Source organism: Ambystoma mexicanum, chromosome 7q, assembly GCF_040938575.1.
Source record: "Ambystoma mexicanum isolate Mex_15411 chromosome 7q, UKY_AmexF1_1, whole genome shotgun sequence".
NCBI lineage: Eukaryota > Metazoa > Chordata > Amphibia > Caudata > Ambystomatidae > Ambystoma > Ambystoma mexicanum.
In genome coordinates, this window is record NC_090941.1 from 19167793 (window position 1) to 19187260 (window position 19468).

A 19468-nucleotide genomic window follows, 5' to 3' on the forward strand; every position below is an offset into this window, starting at 1 on the left:
CAAGGCCAGGGTTGGATTTGGAGAGAGGCGTCGAGTCTGCGGCGAAGAGGGTGCCGAGTACTGCAGCATCTAAGGCAGATGGATCCAGAGAGTCGAGGTCGTGCCCGGAGAAGCCGGTGGAACCGTCTCACAAGGCCTCATCGTTGGACAAGGATAAGTCTAGACCCCATTCGTCCTCCTTGGGGTCCAAGAAGTCCTCTTCAACAGACAGACCCCATTCTTCAGGCCATGAGGCTTCCAAACACAGTTCCAAGTCTTCATTTAAATCGGCCTCTTCTAAATCCAGGGATGAGTCGAGGCCTGAGCCGACGGGGCAGTTGTCGATTCCGCTGACGATGTTGTCTTCGTCGAGGGATCCTCTGTCGATGACGGCTTTGCCATCGATAGTCCCATCGACGACTCACTGGATGATGACATCCACGTCGATAAACCCGATGGTTAGGGGACAGTCGACGCCCATGCTGTCGACGATTGCTACAGCGACGGGGGAAATTCAGAAGCGCGTGGCGCTGCTGATGGTCAATGTGGATCAGCCTTCAGCTAATGATACGACATGGCACTCAGAGGTGACATTCACGTCCATTCTTCCAATGGATATTCTTCAACATGAACCACCCTCAACCTGTGGGTTGGATTCAGACCGGGAGGAGGAAGGTCAGCCGTTTTTGGACCCGTCAGTGTTGGGGCTGCAGCCGGTTCTTCCATCTACGTCAGGGTGGGCCTGGGGGATGTCCCGCACCAGTATCCTCTGGTGAATCCGCACTCTGTTGTCGATGCAGGTGCTGACGACGCTGCAATCCCTTCTGTGCCAGTTGGATGCCCTTCTTCCTGTGCCTCAAGCGCCGACTGTTCCAGGAGTAGTGCAATCTCCTCCCATTCCTCGGCAGGAGTCTGTCTCACCAATTCCCTGCAGTGGGGGTCACCCTCCCAGAGGGTCTTCCCCGGTCAAGCCTCCTCTGCAGTCTCCCAGGGTGTTCAGCCCGCCTAGGAGGGATCAGGATGAAGGAGAGCTTGTGGAGTCTGAGGTAGAAACCATTCCACTGGACACTCGATGATTTCATCGTCACCCAGACAAGCTAATACCAGGGAAAACGATTCCATGACTTGATGCTCCGAGTAGCCCAACCAAGCATTCTCCGCAGTACGACATTGGGGCTTTCCATGCTATGATGGCAAAAGCCTGTAAGGAGTTTTGCCTGGTCCCTGAGGAGGAGTGCAAAGACTGTTTTTTGGTTGATCCTATGGGGAAGAGGCAAAAGGCGGTCTTCTCTAACCCCATATTGGACCATGTGTGGCAGGAATGCCTTCAGATCATGCGCCATCTGCTTTTGGAACCGGTGATGAAGGGCCACCTGGAGAAAAGGTTCAAGGAGCCAGAATCAACTCCCAAGTGCCTTACATCACAGCCCACTCCAGAATTGGTGGTTTCAGTGGCAGCAAGTAGGAAGGCTCGGTCACAGAACAAGTGTGCAACGCCACCCGAGAATGAAGCCTGTAAACTGGATGCTTTCGGAAAGAGGGTGCTCACGGTTGGGGCTACGATGGTCAAGGCTGCCAACTCCTTGGCGATCATGGTGCGGTAGGACCGTGAAATGTGGCACCGACTGGCCCCTCTTTTGGACCACCTGCCGGAGCAGCAGCGGATGGAGGCGATGCTTCTAGTTCGTGAGGGTGAGGAGGCCTCCAATTATGGGTTTAATATTGCGGTCGACTTGGCAGAATCTGGATTTAAACAGATTAGTAATGGAGTAGTGCTCTGAATGGCAAGCCTTGCTACGCTGCACTGACTTTTGACCGGAAGTCCAGCACAAGGTAGTAGACATGCCTTGCGAACGGGACCATCTGTTTGGAGAGAAGATTGATGATACGCTCAAGAATATGAAGGAGGACTCTAACACAGCAAACTCCTTGACAGCACTGCAGTGCAGGCAGTCTTTTCACCCCTTCAATCGTTTCAGGGGGCGAGGTTTGCAGGCTACCGAGATAAAGGCTATGGTGGATGTACTTATATCTCCCAGGGCTTCCAACGGTCGTTTTAGTCTGTGCAGCAGAGCTAAGACTATCAAGGGCAATGGAAACGTGGGTCTTCCTCCTCTCAAAGAGGCTGTCCAACCCTCAACAATGACTGCCACAAGGGCAGTCGACTAGGGGCGAGGGAGGCACACCACCTCGACGAGTGGCATTTGATTACGATGGACGATGGTTGCTCGATGCAGTCCATTAAGGCCACTTGTTGGAGTTCTGGTGTCCGCAACTCCCTATTCCACCAGTAAAGAAAACAGACGCATCTGCAGATCTTGCGGCATAATGTGCGTCTAATGCTGAAAAAGGGTGCTATTGAGAAGGTTTTACTGTCGGAAAGGGGAAAAGGCACTTACTCTCGGTTCTTTGTCATCAAGAAGCCAAATGGGAAGTGATGCCCTATTCTGGACCTACGGCCACTCAACAAGGGTTTAAAATGGCAAAAGTTCAGGATGCTAATGTTGCAGGACGTTATTCACTCGGTTCAGCCGGGGGAAATTTCTCGCGTTCTTGGATCTCAAAGATGCGTATTTTCATATCCCATGCACCCCAAGCATTGGAAATGTCTACACTTCATGGTGGGCAGCAAGCATTACCAGCTCTTGGTTCTCCCTTTTGGTCCGAAGTTGGCTCCCAGGACGTTCACAAAGTGCCTGGCGCAGGTGGTGGCGTTCCTCAGCAGACAAGGGAACCATGTTTAGCCCTGCTTGGAGGATTGGTTGGTCAGGGGGGAGACCCATCAGCCGGCGTTGGATTCACTCAGCATGGCCATGCTGCTTCTACAGCGGCTGGGATTTGCTGTTAACTTCAGAAAATCCTGTTTGACGCCCTCCAGGGAGTTGGTTTCTCTGGGGGCATGGTTCCAGACAGAGCTCAATCAGGTCAAGCCGGCCGAAGAAAGGATAGGTAGGCCACTGTACCTAGCAGGCTCGTTAGTCCCGGGAACGTCTGTCATGGTCCACGTGTACACGTCTCTTCTCGGCACCATGGCGTCATGTATCCCACTCATCCCGAATTGTTGGCTAGTCATGCGACCAATACAGGAGTTTCTCGCTTCATGCTGGTCACAGACCAGCGGCTCTTGGACGACAAGGTGATCATCTCCCGGTCTTTGGGGGGCACCCTGCCGTGGTGGACCCAGTCAGGAAATTGGGTGACAAGGGGCATGCCCCTGATGGAACCAGACTATCGGAATAGAATAGTGACCAATGCCTCCAAACTCGATTGGGGTTCTCACCCAGACCAGTTACAAGCAAAGGGCCTGTGGTCCCCTGAGGAGGTCTTGTTGCATATAAACGTTCTGTAGTTGAGGGCGGTTCACTGCACACTAAAATCGTTTCTTCTCCTCATTCAAGACTTAGTGGTGCGAATTTTCACAGACAACACTACAACAATGATTTATCTGTGCAAACGGAGGGGCATACATTTGCGGCCGCTGTCGCAGGAGGCTCAGGCCATTTGGCACTGGGCTATGGCACACAGGGTTCAGCTCATGGTTTCCTACCTACCAGGTTTTCATAAACATTCAAGCAGACGCTCTCAGCAGGGAGTCGGCTCAGATGCACGAATGGTGGCTGAAGGAGGACCAGGTAGTGAGGATTTGGGGTATATGGGGAACTCCTCCTATGGCCTTATTTGCCAGCCCCAAAAACAAGCAATGCCGGTTCTTCACCAGCAGAGTGTCTCATCCGGACTCAAGGGGGGGGGGGAGCATTCTCATTCCCATGGACGGGCCTGTTCGCCTATGCTTTTCCTCCATTTTCACTGTTCAGGAGGGCGATTCAGTTGATCCCCAAGGTTCCTTGCAGGATCCCCCTCGTGGCCCCATTCTGGCCCAGGCAGACCTGGTTGTTGGACCTTCTTCACCTGGCGAGGGATGATCCTCTTCACCTGGGGTCAGATCCGGATCTTCTTTTGTAGAACCAAGGGATGGAGTGGCATCATGACCCAGGCTTACTCTGCCTTGCAGTGTGGCTTCTGACCACTCCGAATTTGGAGGTCTGAAGATCCCTCTAGAATGTCGCCACATCTTGGCTGCAGCAAGAGTGTCATCTACCAACGCATCTTACGCCAGTAAATGGAAAAGGTTCTTTGCCTGGTGTGCTCAGCAGCCGGGTGTGCAGCCGTTGCCGGTGTCATCTACGCAACTCCTCCCGTACCTTCTTAAGTTGGCTGAGGAGGGTCTGGCTTTGTCATCTATTAAAGTCCATTTGGCAGCCATTTCCAGGTTCACGCGGCAGCGCAGCTCTACGCCTCTGTTCAGTGACAGGTTAGTGAAACAGTTTCTCAAGGGCCTGTTTAGGACTGTTCCCCCCGAGAAAGAGGTTTTCTTCGGTCTGGAGTCTCAATTTGATTCTCGCAGCCCTCATGAAACCACCGTTTGAGCCGATGTCATCGGCTGCCGTCAAGTTTCTCACATGGAAGGTCGTTTTTCTGGTGACTATTACATCTTCGAGGTGGGTCTCAGAGCTACAGGCTCTGGTCATCAGCCCTCCATACCTCCGTTGCCTGAAGGGCAAGGTTCTCCTTTCCACAAATCCCCACTTTATTCCTAGGATCCCGTCGGACTTTCACAAAGATGCTACAAAAGCGTTGCAGATATTTTTTCCTCAAGCTCCTACTCTGGCGGAGAAAGCGTTGCATTCTTGGATGTTAAGAGAGCATTGAAATTCTATCTGGACCGGACTAAGTCATTCAGGATGTCCAAGCAGCTCTTTGTGGCACTCCGCCCCTCTAACAGGGGAGGCCGATTTCAAAGCAAGGCATTTCAAGATGGGTCTCTTCGACAATTTCGTTCTGCCACGAGAAAGCACACAAACCTTTGCAGTCGACTCCCAGGGCTCATTCTACAAGATCCACAATGTTGTTGGTGGCCCTCTGGGCGGGCATACCACTCAGTGTCATTTGCCCGGCAGCGACATGGGAAGTGCCGAACACGTTCACCAGACACTAGTGCCTGAATCAACTACATGCTGAGACGTGAAGGTTCGACATGCTGTGCTTCAGCGCCTGTTCCAGTAAGTTAAGCCCCGCCACTTCCGGGTGTTTTCTATGTTGGTTTGGCTCACGTTCTCGTTGACAGTAAACTGAGGGTATTGTTTTCTTGACTGGGTGCATATGGCCTTTCAAATAGATAGTGTTTGCCTTGAATGCACCGCCAGATTTCTTACTGCTACATAATCTATTCAAAGCATGTGAATCCATGAAAAATCCAATGTGGCGAAGGGAGTAGGTTCTCACCTGTAACTCCATTTCTCCAACCTTTGTATCCTTCATGGATTCACATGTGCCCTCCGGCCTCCCCCTTCAGGCAAACATCCTATTCACGTACCCTCTAGGTTTGGAGTGGTTAAAATCTGAAGGGAAGCCGCAGTGGCAGGGCTATATACTGGATGGCCCATGGGTGTGGCCTAAAGCGCCCATAAAGACGTTGATGGGACACTCGAGGTCTGAGTTTTCCATAAGAAAGCCATTATTTTAGAGGTTTCTCAGCCCGACGACGGGAAACATTCACAGCATGTGAATCATTGAAAGATACCAACGCCAGAGAAATGGAGTTACAGGTAAGAAACTACTCCCTTCTTTTGCCATTTTCACTTTATTTATTTTGTTCTTTTAAAAAAATATAAAAGTAGCCATTGGGGAAGCAAGGCCTTGTGGCAGGAACACAGTTTGACTGTGGTCAACCCTTGAGTGTAAGTCCAGGGAAGTGGATTCTATTGACTACGAAGATTGTGGCCCTTCGCAGTGACTTGGGTCAGACTAGTCATGTGGGAATTATGCAGTGCCAATGGCCGCAATTTGGCGATCCTGGGCGGTGTTTCATTGCTCACTAGAGTTCTCTAAAGGCAGAGTGCGAAGTATATATGGCGCAATATCTAGAAAGGGTGGGGAACCTTCACATGAAAAGCCCTGAATGTAGGTGTAATCTCATTGGCAGGATTGGAAATTGGACATGGAGCTCAAGGGGCAACCGCCCCCTCTACTATTTAGCTATGGCAACTGGAAGCTTTTGCCCCCATAACGATATTTACAGTTTTCACTTTCTGACTGTACATCCTTAATGCGACTGTAGACAGTGCCGATGTTGCTGGTGATGAGTTGCATTTGTTTTATTTTGCTCCTGTGGTGATGAATTATATACCACAATATTGTATATTGCTGTAGTGAATTGCTCCCAGCAATATGTTCATGTGCTATGTGCCTGAGCACATGACCCTTTGGCTATTGTGCATGCAATGGATGGGATGCAGAATAACTCTGATACCAAATATTAGAACCAACTCGGGAAGATGGCAAAGTTTGCTGTTTTATTATCCATTATCTAAAACAAGGAGTTACAACAGACGTTCGCTTGAGCTCTCAGTAATTTTCACATAAAACATGCTTTCATACAAAAAATACATCAGACGTGATGTCCTACTATGTGGCAATTGAGAAAACTCTGAGGGATTGTGATACGTTCAAGGGGAACATCTAAGAATGCTTTCTATAAGGGGTGAGATTGTGATTGGTTATCTACTATCAGATGTACAACTTATGCCTACCTCGTAAACATGTCATCTTCAACACTATTAAGTCCACAGCTTATCATTGGTCTTCAAACTATAAGTCCCTTAGTTATACGGCCCTCTATAATTGGTTGGCACGCTCGTACCATGTCTGGAGGATTCGGTTCACTTAGCAGCATGTAAGCTCGGACACAGGTGCCAGGAGGTGGACTTTACCTCCCCGCCCAATCGGCCCAACATCTCATCACCCATGCCGCTTGCCATGAAGATTGTCTTTGAACTTGACCTTGCAGCGTATTCTTATCTCTAGGAATATGGGAGTGCGAGCATGCACTATCGTTGTTCTAGGACTCCAAGCTCAACTCTATTTCCATCCTTGGCTCACGTGACAGGAGACCACGATTTGGACTGTTTTGCAGCATTTAAATGTCTTAAATGAATAAAAACTGGCATGCTTGGTGTACTTTCTTCGCACCTAAACAAGGGATGTTTCAGCTCCTCATGTTAGATGCCTTCAAGAATAGATACCTGCTCTTGGCTGCTTAAGCTTTGAAACTAGGCCAGACAGCCTCCCAATTTGTTTCCACGGTCTCAGCTAATTCTTGCTGAAACACAGTTCTCGGCCCTCTTCTCCATGGGTCTGGACTTACTAAAATTCATGACACCGATGTCCAGCTTCTATACAATGGCGACTTCACTCCCAGTTTATTCACTATGTATAGCCAGCTTCTATGATCCCTAAGCCTACTTGAGTTACAGGATATGTACAATTATTGAACGGCTTGCATTTTATGCAGTGCTACGCACGCATACAATCTTCTTTTTGCATATGAAAGTTTACTCCATCCGTAACTTCGTCATCGGTTTCTGTAAAATGCATACATTTTCTTCAGCCAGTCTTCTCAGGGTGTCGCGCTCATCTTTCGTGATGCCACCAGCTCCTCTTTTTGCTCCTTTCGTATTCCTTCAGGGAGTTCCTCCCTCAGGTTGTCTTCTCTTCGGGGATACATTTGATAGTGTTTTCTAAGCGGATACCTTCTTTCGAATGTTCGCGGTGGTATGGTCACAACAGCTGGTGACAAGCACGGCACAATCTCAGGCTTACAAGATATAGGAGAAAGGGGGAGGGATTTCCTGCAGAGGCATGCCACTGCTCCTCTACATGCCTTTTCTAAAATGTCAGTGATGTAAGCAAACATCAACTATGAAAAAAAGATCTTGTAGGATGTGGGCATGACAAATAGAAGAGCTTGTCGTGCAGTATATAACCATTGTGTGAAATATTCCCATTTTTAATCTAGCACCACACGAGTAAAATAAATCCTAGATGAAACCTAGATTTGTGTGTGATATTGCACCACCAAGCACAGTGTAAGCAGTGGGCATCCTTGTGAAACGCTTATTGAAAACAGATTGATTATTTTTGTACAAGTTAAACATGTCCATGGTTGGAACAGTGCCAGTAGGGAGGAACCAATATTGGAATTGCAAAATGTCCTAAACTGCAAGTGATTCTTACCCTCTAATTTTGTAGACATGGCATGTCTGAAAAAGAACCCGGCTAAACTGCGTGGCCATTTTCCGAAGCCACCTCCTAATTTATGGCAGTCTTGGTCATTGAAGATGTTATTGGTTGGCAACTCTGATTATCGTCGAGGATTCAAATGGAGAGGAGCGTTTATAAACTTATAATGAACATTGAAATAAATTTGGCAGGGGCGGGAGTCTAGAGCAGGAGGGAGACTAAGCGGACGGAAGGTCGGAAATTGGCAGTCAAGCGTAGAAAACTGAAGACTGAAATGACAGACCCAGATTAATGAGAGGAAACGTTGATGATGGTGGAGCACAGAAGGTGATGCTGAAGGACAGGCGCGGCTCTTGAAAGGAAATTGGCAATGAGGCTAAATTCATTTATAGAGTGGAGCCCGTCCTTCGCCAGCTCCCTTCACATGGAGCAGGTGGTTGCTGATGCTGTGGTGCAGCCAGAATGCCCCTGCAAGACGGGTCTGCACCTGTACACATGGGCCTAGGGCATGAGCCCTGGGAGGATAGCTCGGGGGCAATGTGCTCTCCTTGGAAGCAAGCCGACACGGAGCACTACAGGTTCGATGCCCGGGTCTAACTCTGCACTTAGAAACCTCTGGGTATTAAGTGCGTTATAAATAACCTATCATGTCATATCATACTAAAGAAGACGTATGTATTTAATTGGAGTGTTCACTTTTGCCTGCTCCTGCAGCAAGCCCGAAGGGCATTGTAATTAACAGATGCTACTTTTACCAAACAAAACGGGACTGTGTGAAGCATTGAATAAACTGCATTAATAAAATATATGCCTGCCTGGTCCACATTGACCTCCCCCTCTCCTGGCTCTCCTTTGGTTCTCTTTCCACCCTCATTTTTGTAGAGCGCTCTGTTGCTTGCCAGTTATGTTTCTGCAATATTCCTGCTGTATGTATAAACCTACCTAGATATAGATGTTCCTTCCGCCGCACAACAGTAATTTGCCTACAAAATGACTGCTGAGAGTACAAATTAGAGTAACCACAGCTTGATTCCTGATTGTTGCCCAGCCAGGAAGGCCAGTGTGGTGTGACATGTGGGCAAGTCACCAAGCGGTTTTACTGGGAGAAATGTTTTCTGATTTAGGGTGCATGCAAATATCGTGTGTTAACCAGTGTTGAGGTAAAGCGGTTGTCAGTTTGTCTGATTTGATATTCCTAACCATTGAAAACTCGCTTGCATTCTTCCACTCTTGGTGCACTTCAAAGAAAGGGTGACCTGTTTAAAGCATCCCCACTTTTTCAGCTACATTTCCAGTGCTACTCTTACTTTTTTCTTGATTCCACTGTCTGTTGCTAATGAGTTTAAAATGGTGCTATCGAGGTTGGTGAACTGCCACCCTTTTGGAATATCCATCTTTTAAAATTGTGCCATTTCTCACTGCTCGCGACATGCACTGACGCCCACTAAGAAAGGGGAAACGAAAACGCATAGGTGGGTATCTTTTTTTATTTCCGATGCAAGCCTTTGCTGGCTTGCATTCGTCTACTTTATCACAGCCTACTAGGAAGGCCCATGAAATGCTTTTGATCCCTGTGGCGTCCATTAAGGCAGCATGAATAATGTCAAGACGCCTTAAAGGCTGAATTACCCAGAGGCGTATAGAATGTCCATACAAATGGTGCATCACTCTGTAATAACATTCGGATATACAGGCTGTATTTGCTCATTGGTTTGAAGGCATATTAGTGCTTGATAATGGATTGATAATGGACCATTTGGAGGAGGGTTTGAATAGTGTGCTCTATCGAGGACCACTGGCGCCATTTTACTAGACTTCTCCACGCATCTTCATGGAAACATGTTAGCTAGAACCTATGCCAGGTAGATCCTATAGCATGACGGCCATATGCCCATTTCTGGCTTTGAAACAATTCAGTAGCAATCATGCCTTTGCTTTTACGCTAAAACATCTGAAGAATTTGCTCTACTCTGTCCTTTGATGCAAGTGTCACATTTTATTCCCGATCCCAAGTTCCATGCACGCATCCGCCTCTGCAACCAACCAAGGCCCCCCGTTTTAGAATGTAGAAATGTGGCATGCGCATTGATATGAAGGCTTGGCGAGGTGGGAGGTTGTTTAGGCATAGCAGAGTGGCATTCTCCGACATTGCATCATGTGTTCCGCTTCCAGCATCCAGCCTCTTGGCAACTCTTCATGCAGCCTTTTGATGCTTTTAGCCTTCTCGGGCATTCCACTGCAAGAGGAAAAAAGAGATGGCAAGCAAGGCGGGGGGGGGGGGGGGGAGCTAGGCAGCTACACAAAGGACAGATGAAGTCAAAAGTAGAGTATATAGATGAGCAGCGGGAGAGAGACAGAGACTGGCTGAGACTGTGCCTGAGACTCTCCGAAAGAGGGGTACTGATGCAAAAGACTGATGAAGGAATGTGATGATCTGTGACCAAGGTGAATGATTATGGCAAAGGAATAGGACTGTGATGAAGGCCTGGAAGAATAATCGGTAGGAGACAAACATCAATGTATAATGTAGGCAATCCATGCCAAGCAACTATTCTGCTTCCCGCCACATTCTCTCACCCGATTTCTCTGATGCGTTTTGGCCACAAGGTTAAAGTGCCACCATATGGACCCAACATAGTATGATGGGATGTATTCACCAAGCCTGTATGCCTGCAGGGGGGAAACGGAGGGATGAGTTACAATGCATCTTTCCATCAATGCAAAAGCCCATCCAGAGAGGAATACATTGGCAAAGTTTTGCTTTTCCAACTTTCAGCCAAAGCTTAAAAATGGGACCTGTCTGCAGGGGCCAGCAGGACGAGTGTAGAGCAGGGATATGGGGAAAGGGGGAGTGAATTAGGGATGCGATCTAAATGGACGGGTACACGGGGCAGTAAAGTGCCTTAACACATTTGTATGCAAAGTAGTTTGTTGAAAGTAGCTGTATTACTCTGTTTTTGCCTGTGAAATAACGGACAGTGTTTCTTCCCTCCCCAGCTGACTTGAACAATGTCCGATTCTCGGCGTACCGAACTGCCATGAAACTACGAAGACTACAAAAGGCTCTGTGTTGTAAGTAGCCCGGACCTTATACATATTATACATATGGATGCAAGAACTCTGGCCTGTCTTCATTCTGTGCAACTGCCTTGCGCTCTCTCTCTCTCGATCATAATGTGATCAAATGATTTATCAAGAGCTTTTCTGACCGTGTTCCCAACATAAAGTCAAAGGTTAGCGTTTGGTCACGTAATGATCATGTAACTTTTAACGTTGCGTTATATGCATTTCGTGTAAACACTGAGCAATACGTGTGTGGCTACATAAAGGGAATAAGTCGTGTGTCGATTTTTGCACATAGCACTTCGCATGTAATTCATGCACTTAACGTTCATTAGACCTGTCTGTTCTTCAAGGCTCCATTGGGCAGATACGCCTCGGGCAGTTATTTTTCAACTGAACCTTTATTCGGCTTCATTGCAAACCAGCATTGGCAGACCCAATATATCTGGCTTTCCAAATATAGAGTGCACGTTTTTGATTTTTAGTGCAATTGCAGTAGTGCAAACACGCTTACCTTCTACATTTCAAAACAAGTCTATGGGCCACACCTCGTATTGTAGATTTGCCATGGAAGAGCATTCTTCAAAATGGCTGCTATGTTACCAAGTTCCCTGTTTGTTCTGTTGCTCGGCGCCCATCGTTCATGTTGCAGAAACCGGCAGTTTCTATTGGCTGTCCTATGGGGTCCTATTGTTTGGATCATAGAGTGTCTTCCTGTGAACCGTTTCATATTTTCATAGTGGGTGGATTGTAGAGGGTTGAGTGGATGGACGTTGGGGTGAGAGTGAACATGGTCACAGTTACTTTTCCATTATTCAGAAATAGTACTGTCAATGGCAGTTAAATCTACTTTGGAATGATTGCTCAGTGAAATATGCTGAAAAATATTAAAGTGCCTTTAACGGAAGCGATGCATCAGCAGCTCCATAAAGTTTAATGGACGAGCCACGCTGTCTATATGTGCCCATCTTCGTCCATGATGTGATGTACTGCAGATATTCCTAAACTATAATGTGGTGTGTGCCTCAGATCTCCACACAAAGGAAAACGCACACTCTCTGTTGCAAGCCAAGGCTACAATTTGTCACAAAAGTACAATTCACACTAATCAGAAATATTACCTCAGAGCTGACTCGTAAGCTTAGTAGGTAAACCCTACCATCCAAACATGGCAACAGAAGAAGCTCTAAAAATCAACATATGAAAATCCTCTCTAATTTACGCATTTGCACTAACTTTCACAAAATCCTGACACAATAATGGAGCTCTCACTATGACAAAACCTGCCTCATGGAGCAACTGACGCCAGTGCCCCTCTACGTATTGTTGCAAAAGCTCTGGTAGAGCACTACAACTCTCTCTAGATAGACCTACAATGAGTGGGACCTTCCATTTGCCTATTGCACACGTGACTGAGTTGGCTGGCTGCTCCCTTCATTGGAGATTTCATCAGCCGGAGTCTCCCCCCCAACTACAAAGGAGGAGCCTTCTTTGTAGGTGTGTCCCGGGTAAATGCATCTTGATTCCCACCCACTCTGTGTACCAAATTGATCCAGATTGAGCTGGCAGAGAACCCCCATTTTCTAAATTTGATCTGTGCTTTTATAGTTCATTGGCGTGGCAGCATGGAGGACACAGTATGTGTGTGGAGTCGTAGGGCACCCCATAGTGTTGACTTGTGCATGAGCGTGATAGAAATCAAACATATCGTATCATATCACAGAATAGTATACCATCCAGATGGTCAGTTACTTAAGACCTTTTTCACCCCTACCTGTAGCTGCCTAGCCGAAGACTCATTGCTTTGTGATTTATAAGGTGCCGAAGACTGCGGACCAGCTGCATTAGAATGTGTGCGTTTGCTGCAGGGCACTCTAGCCACTATTCTACACAGTTGGCTGTGAAGATGGAAAGTGATATGGGCCTCACCAGCAGCCATAATTTCCTCCATTCTGAAAGTTCACATTTTTCTCTCCGTGGTATAGAATAGTGAGTGGTGCGGGAACCCTGCAGTTGGTCGCTGCAGAAAATGGATGAATTGGTCAATGATAAAGTATTTGGTGTTATAATCTGTGCCTCCAGGACGTGATCCTTGACTATCCATACTTCCAAATACCTGACACTGTCAGGCAAAGGCGATGGTATCACTTTAGCTTTGGTTACCTTTTATAGTCCATTAACACGCACCAACATGATCCATGTCCCCACGTTTCAAAGATCCAGGGCGGGAGGATCCAGCTTCCAACACCTCGCACCAAAAAACTGGAACTCCTTACCTACTTCACTAAGGAACGAAAAATCATACCACACCTTTCGTAAAAACCTCAAAACCCTCCTATTCCGATAAAGTCCTCCACATGCACAGTTATGCTTGCACTGTAACCACAGCATAGCATAACCTCTAAGTTCAATTTTTTATGACCAGTGTGAATGCTCCCTAGCTCAGCTATGCTTGCACTGTAACCACAGCAATGCATAACCCTTTAACTTCAACATCCCACTGCAAATAACTGTTGTACTAACTATATTCCTATGTTATGTTCAAGATGAAGTCTGCTGTAATAGCGCCACGGTGCCCCAGGGAAGTTCTGTGCGCTTTATAAATGCAAATAAATAAATAAATAAACACGACTGGCTGCAGACCTCTGTAAGACTTAAATCTTTATTTTAAGTTGGGGCAGTGGGGTGGGGGTGGCGTGAGGCTTAGTTTAGCTTTTTTGAAACACTTCTCCATATTGTACTGCCGTGTTCTTTTTTTTTTTTTTTGTTTTCTTCCTTTGTCACTTAGTTTTGAGTGAAAGGCCATCATAATGGACTGTGGCAAAAGGCAAATATTGTGTGGGTGATCATGATTTCTCTTGCGAGCATAGCAATGGATGGTCTTTAAATGATTTTTGAAGCCCTGTTAACATTGCCTATTTTCACAAAATTACTGGTGCCTTCATGATTCATACAGGCTCTTTGGACAGCATTGTGTCGTGTCATGGTCAAATAAACCATTACGTTTAATGTTCTTCACCAGTACCTTGCAGTGTATCTGTATGTTTTAATGCCCTTTGAAAGAGTCTCTGCAACCGGCCCTACCTCGTCCTTGTTTCAATGTGATGAAGTGGTGAAGTAAAGCTGGTCCTTCCTGGAAGCCACTCTGCCTGGAGACACTGACTAGAAACCGTGCCCCAACAGACCGACATCCTGGAAAGGCAGTGGTTTCTTTGGAGGGAAAGGCAGTGGTTCCTTTGGAGGGAAAATCGGATGCAGTGCCATATGCAATGCGTATATGGCAACCAGAAGCCAAGGGTTGTTTCACTGTGGAAGAGAACATCTCGAAAATGGGTGATGACCCAAAAACAGGAAACTGGGAAGGAAGAGGGTTCCAAGAAGGACTCATGGATGCAGAAGGCAAAGGAAGATTGAGATGGCACAGGAGGCTGTAAGGATGAAAAACGGAAAAGGCAATGAAGAACTTTGACCTGGAGAATGGTATTGGTGAAATAAAAACACAGACGCTTCCGCTTGGGGAGAAGCCGAAGTGTTGAGGTTTGCTGGCGCATCAGAGGTCACCTAGAAAACGAGTCCATGATGCAGAGCTCATGACATCATGTGATGCTGCATACCCAAGGATGGATGCAGCAGACTTATTGGTAGGGGATGCGGAACCGCAAGCATTAATAGAAGCATCAGCATGGAGGCATGACCTAGAATGAAAGATGTAACGGTCATCAGACTAATCATTGTGCAGAGAGGGCTCATATGTAGCCTTAAAGACTGAGGGAGGGACCATTAAGTTGGGGAAGGGTTATTATCTCAAGCGATAATGAGCCCTCTCTAGATCTATAAGGCCCTTAGCAAATGGTGGCAGTAGCATTACATCTTTGAAGTTTTGGTGGTGAGGTATACAATGTTACTTGAAGGCTGAGTAAAGTAATTCGACCAACCTAAGTTAGTGAATTCAATCTGGTGTTATTTTGTAGTTCAATGACAAGCTTATCTTTATATGTTCAGCATTTTAATTGCACCTTCATGAACTGAAGAAAGTGGAAGCATTTTCAAATATTTCAGCTTACTCTTTTGTTAAAATGCTTTAGCAAAAAAAGGTCCTCCCAGAAAGAGGTAGTGTCTTGTTGAAATAAATCTTGCCTCATAATTGCATTGTTGTGTCCCTGTCTGCTTCTGAAAACAGAATGTTCAGAATGCGAACGATACCAGCCGTTATTAACTGCACTCTAAACATTGATTGGCTGGGAGGAGGTCTGTAACAATCTTCATGCGCTAATTCAGGTTGTTTTTCATTTCATTGTGGTTTTCATGATGAATACGTTTTAGATGTAGACTCCGGCTACTGTGACCTTTATCTAAAATGTATGCATAACTAGACAATGGATGTGGTTAAATGTTATTCTGTGATGTTAACTTAAATGTTATGGTTCTTATATGTTTGTGTTTACTGTATTCTTGAACGATAACTGTGTTGTCTGTTACTAATAGTTATACAGGGATCAACATATACAAAAGCAAACTTCTCCGTTATTCTGAGAATATCTCCCTATTGAGGTCGGCCTTGAAAATCATGGGCTCTCCATAGAAGAATGGGCCTTGTGTCGATTTAATCCCTCTTGTGAGGACACTCTAGCCATGTTTAGCTCATTTCCATGGTTCTTCCAAAAATCCATCCTACAAAGGCATATTCTAGACTTCGATCAGAAGATGAGCTCAAGATTATGGCCGATGTTAGCCAATCATAATAGGACTATACCTGCAACCACAGAAACCTTGTTTTGTTATGTTATTGTGATTTATGCCATGCAGTGCTGCCATTTTCATGGTCACCTTGCACCAAGGAGGGTCGGAAGAGGAAGGGGGGGAGGGATAGCACTATAGTTAGTGGGATTGAGATGGAAAAAGCAAGATAGCTTTGCTGTGCTGTTGGTGGCTTCAGTTCCGAAAAACCGGTCACTATGTGCTGGTATGTTTGTAGTTGGGCGATGTTGTGTGATGTTTGGTAGATGGTTGTATGCAGGTGTTTTGATTGTGTCTTGGGTGTTGTGGAGAGTCGGTAGGTTTATTGTAGTTTGTATTGCTTTATGGTGAAGGTGTGGGCTTTATTTCTTCAGTGTTGGGAGGTGGCTATGCAGAGTACTGGAGATATTTTAATAGAGTTAGTAGGGGATTGTCTGAGAGTTTTTCTGTGCTTTGGGCTGATCAGTTGTGTTAATCTCATTCTGCCACTTTTCTCTCTTTAGCTTGGTGAGTTAAATAGCCATGGTTTCAATAGTTTCCTGAATTTTAGGTGATCATCTGTTATATTGTGACTTCTGTGCTTTGCTGCTCTTACCAACCACCCAATTTAATATTTGTTCTTCAGCCCGTCTCCGAACGAAGGCATGTCACATTTCGTAATCCTCAAGTGAAGAAGTGTTTCTTACACCTAACCCTTCAAGCGCAAGCACGTTTGCGCCTCCTCCCCGACATAGCAATGTTCTCCTATCTGGACCTGCAGATCTTATACTGGCGCACACACATCTACATATATTCAGGACACTTTGCAACCTTCAGTTATTCATATTGAATCTCATTTGAGACGAACCATCCGTTAAAAAAAAAAGTTTACTTTTGTTTTTTTGGATACTTGAGACTGTGAATGGTTTTCCAAACAAGCATTATTAGCTATCAATAGTTTACACAAAAAATACGCAAAACAAGTCGGTGTTAAAAACAGTTTCCAATTCACTAGCACACCAGCAGAAATCCATACTAAAAGCGGTTTTGTAAACCAGTATCATGTAACTGTTTTATCTGCAACTAACGGGACTGAGGATGGGGATCCTGTTTTGCTATGAGTTTAGGTAAAATAGTTCTAGAAAGTTCCACCAAACGCACGTCCTTACCTCTCCCTTATGGGCTCTGGGAGGGAGGGGGGATGTAGGTGGTGGGAGGGAGTGCTGTAGAGATGCAGATATAATATTTGGACATTTACCTGGGCAGGATAACTTCACTAGAAGAGTTCCAGCCATGGCCTAATTCGATCGATCATCTAAAACCACCTATCACAACGGTGGGTAATCTAAAGGTTCATTTTTTTTTAGACACCCGAGTAACTCTGGAATCTACATAGCTGCTCACAGAGGTATTTCACAAACCCACCCATTATAACACGAGTACATGCAGAGTTGTATCATTCAAAGGGTGTGATTGAAAATGTGCTGTATTCTCAAGACAAACGTGCTTTTTCCTTAGATCGTGTTTTTAAACAAGAAGCTAACGTTTTAAAAACGATTTATTCATGTGGCTACCCTTTACAGATGGTGGAATCTGTGAGTTCTAAGGGCAAGAGTGTACCCGAGAATCACTTGCATGTAAACGGCATGAAAAGGACCCTGCATTAGTGATCTCTACTACTTTGGCTGGGAGGGAACAGCGCACCATGCATAAGAAAATCACCAAGGGGGTTACAAGCAAGTTGCAAGGATAGCAGAGTAGCTGGGATGGGTATCTGGTGCAGTGGAGGGTTTAGGGGGAGCTCCGAAGTTGGAGAAGTAAGGATGAGTGGAGGGATTAGAGGTTGACAAGCCATTCTTGGTCAAGAATATTGTTAACAAATCATGGGACATTTTACATACCAATTCAGTTTAAAGATTATTCCATATACGATTCCTACTGTGGCACCAAAATTCAAACAATTATGGACATTGAAGTCAAAGACACAGTATGTGTTCCAAAAAATCGATACCATCTTGAAGTACCCTTAGGCCACTACTTTACAATGTCTCAATTGTTCATTCTGCATTGGTCTTCAAACTGTGGGGCTCGGCAACATTTTTACTCTGTAGAGGAGCATCTGCATTCCTCTGCAGGATATACCGTCCCCCTACCCCCCCTATATGTTGGAAGCCTGAGATCATGCCATATATGACACCAGCAGTTGAGCCAATACCACAGCGTATATTCAAAAGAAGATTCCCATTGAGACAACCCTATCGAATGTATCCCCGAAGAGACGATAATCTGAGAGAGGTAGTTCCTGAAAGAATATAAAAGAGCAAGGAAAGAAATCTATGATGTCATAAGAGTACAAACAACGTCTCAGAATATTGGCTGAAGAGAATGTATGGATCCTACAGAAACTAATTACGAAGTAAAGAATCCAGTGAGCTCTTAAATATGAAAAAGATTACACGTGCACAAAGTGCTGCAGAGAATCAACCATTCAATAATTGCACAGACGTTGAAATGTAAGATAGACTAAATCTTCCTAGAAGCTGCCTATATCTAGTGAATGGAATGCATTCAAAGCTGCCACTGTATAGAAGCTGGACATCGGTATCATGAATTTTAGTATGCCAGGACCCATGAAGAAATGAGGGAGAATTGTGTCGCAGCAAGAATAATCTGAAATCGTAAAGCTACATGGCGAGTTTGTCTGGCCTGGAATCAAGACTGAAGCAGCCAAGGTCAGCTATCTATTCTGGAAAGGAATGAACATGCAAAGAATGAATCATTTCATGTTAAGGTGCAAAGAAAGAACACTAGGACTGCCAAGTTTAATTCATTTAAAGCATTTAAAACCTGCAAAATGAACCAAATCACGGTCTCCTGTCACTTGAGCCAAGGATGAAAATAGAGTTTGGACTGAAGTCCAAGAACGATAGTGAGTGCCTGCACTCCCATTTATTCCCAGAGACAAGGATACTTTGCAAGGTCAAGTTAAAAGACCATCTTCATGGCAGAAGGCTTGGTGATGAGAGATGCTGGGCTAATTGGGTGGGGAGGTAGAGTCGGGCCCACCTCCTTGCACCTGGGTCTGGGCTTGCATGCTGCTAAGTGAACCAAATGTTCCAGCCATGGCACAAGTGTGCCAACAATTGTAGAGGTCCATATAATGAAGGACCTTTATAGTTTGAAGACCAATTAGAAACCGTGTACTTAATGGTTTTGAAGATGACATATTTTAGAGGTAAGCATGTATAGTCCACCTGACCGTGGGCAGCCAATCACACCCCTAGTTCCTATATAATGTATACTTTGATGTTTGCCTTAAGCAAATTCCAATTCCCCAGTAGTTTTTCGTTATTTGGCACATAGTATGATGTCACTTCTGATGTATTTTGAGTATATAATCTTGTTTTTATGATAAAATCGTTGAGAGAAATCGAGTGAACGTCCGTTCATCTTCGTTGTAACTCCCTGTTTTAGATAATTGTTAATAAAACAGTACTTTGCCATCTTCATGAGTTGGTTCGGTTATTTGGGCTCAGAGTTATTCTGTGAACCCGTCCATTCCATGCACATTCCTAATGGGCCCTAAACTCAACTGAAAGGGGGGCTTGGCATATCATAGTTTGAAGACCAC

The 19468-nt window shown here is 45.6% G+C and overlaps 1 protein-coding gene across 12 annotated transcripts in view; it reads left to right on the forward strand.

Annotated features, from left to right (window-relative positions):
• DMD (dystrophin) overlaps nucleotides 1-19468 on the forward strand; it is a 7616828-nt gene that overhangs the window by 7156931 nt on the left and 440429 nt on the right. For all 12 annotated transcript variants that reach the window (XM_069639082.1, XM_069639084.1, XM_069639079.1 and 9 more), the window contains one exon: nucleotides 11056-11130. In XM_069639082.1, the coding sequence (XP_069495183.1) occupies nucleotides 11056-11130 (75 nt within the window). The remainder of the gene's footprint in view (nucleotides 1-11055; nucleotides 11131-19468) is intronic.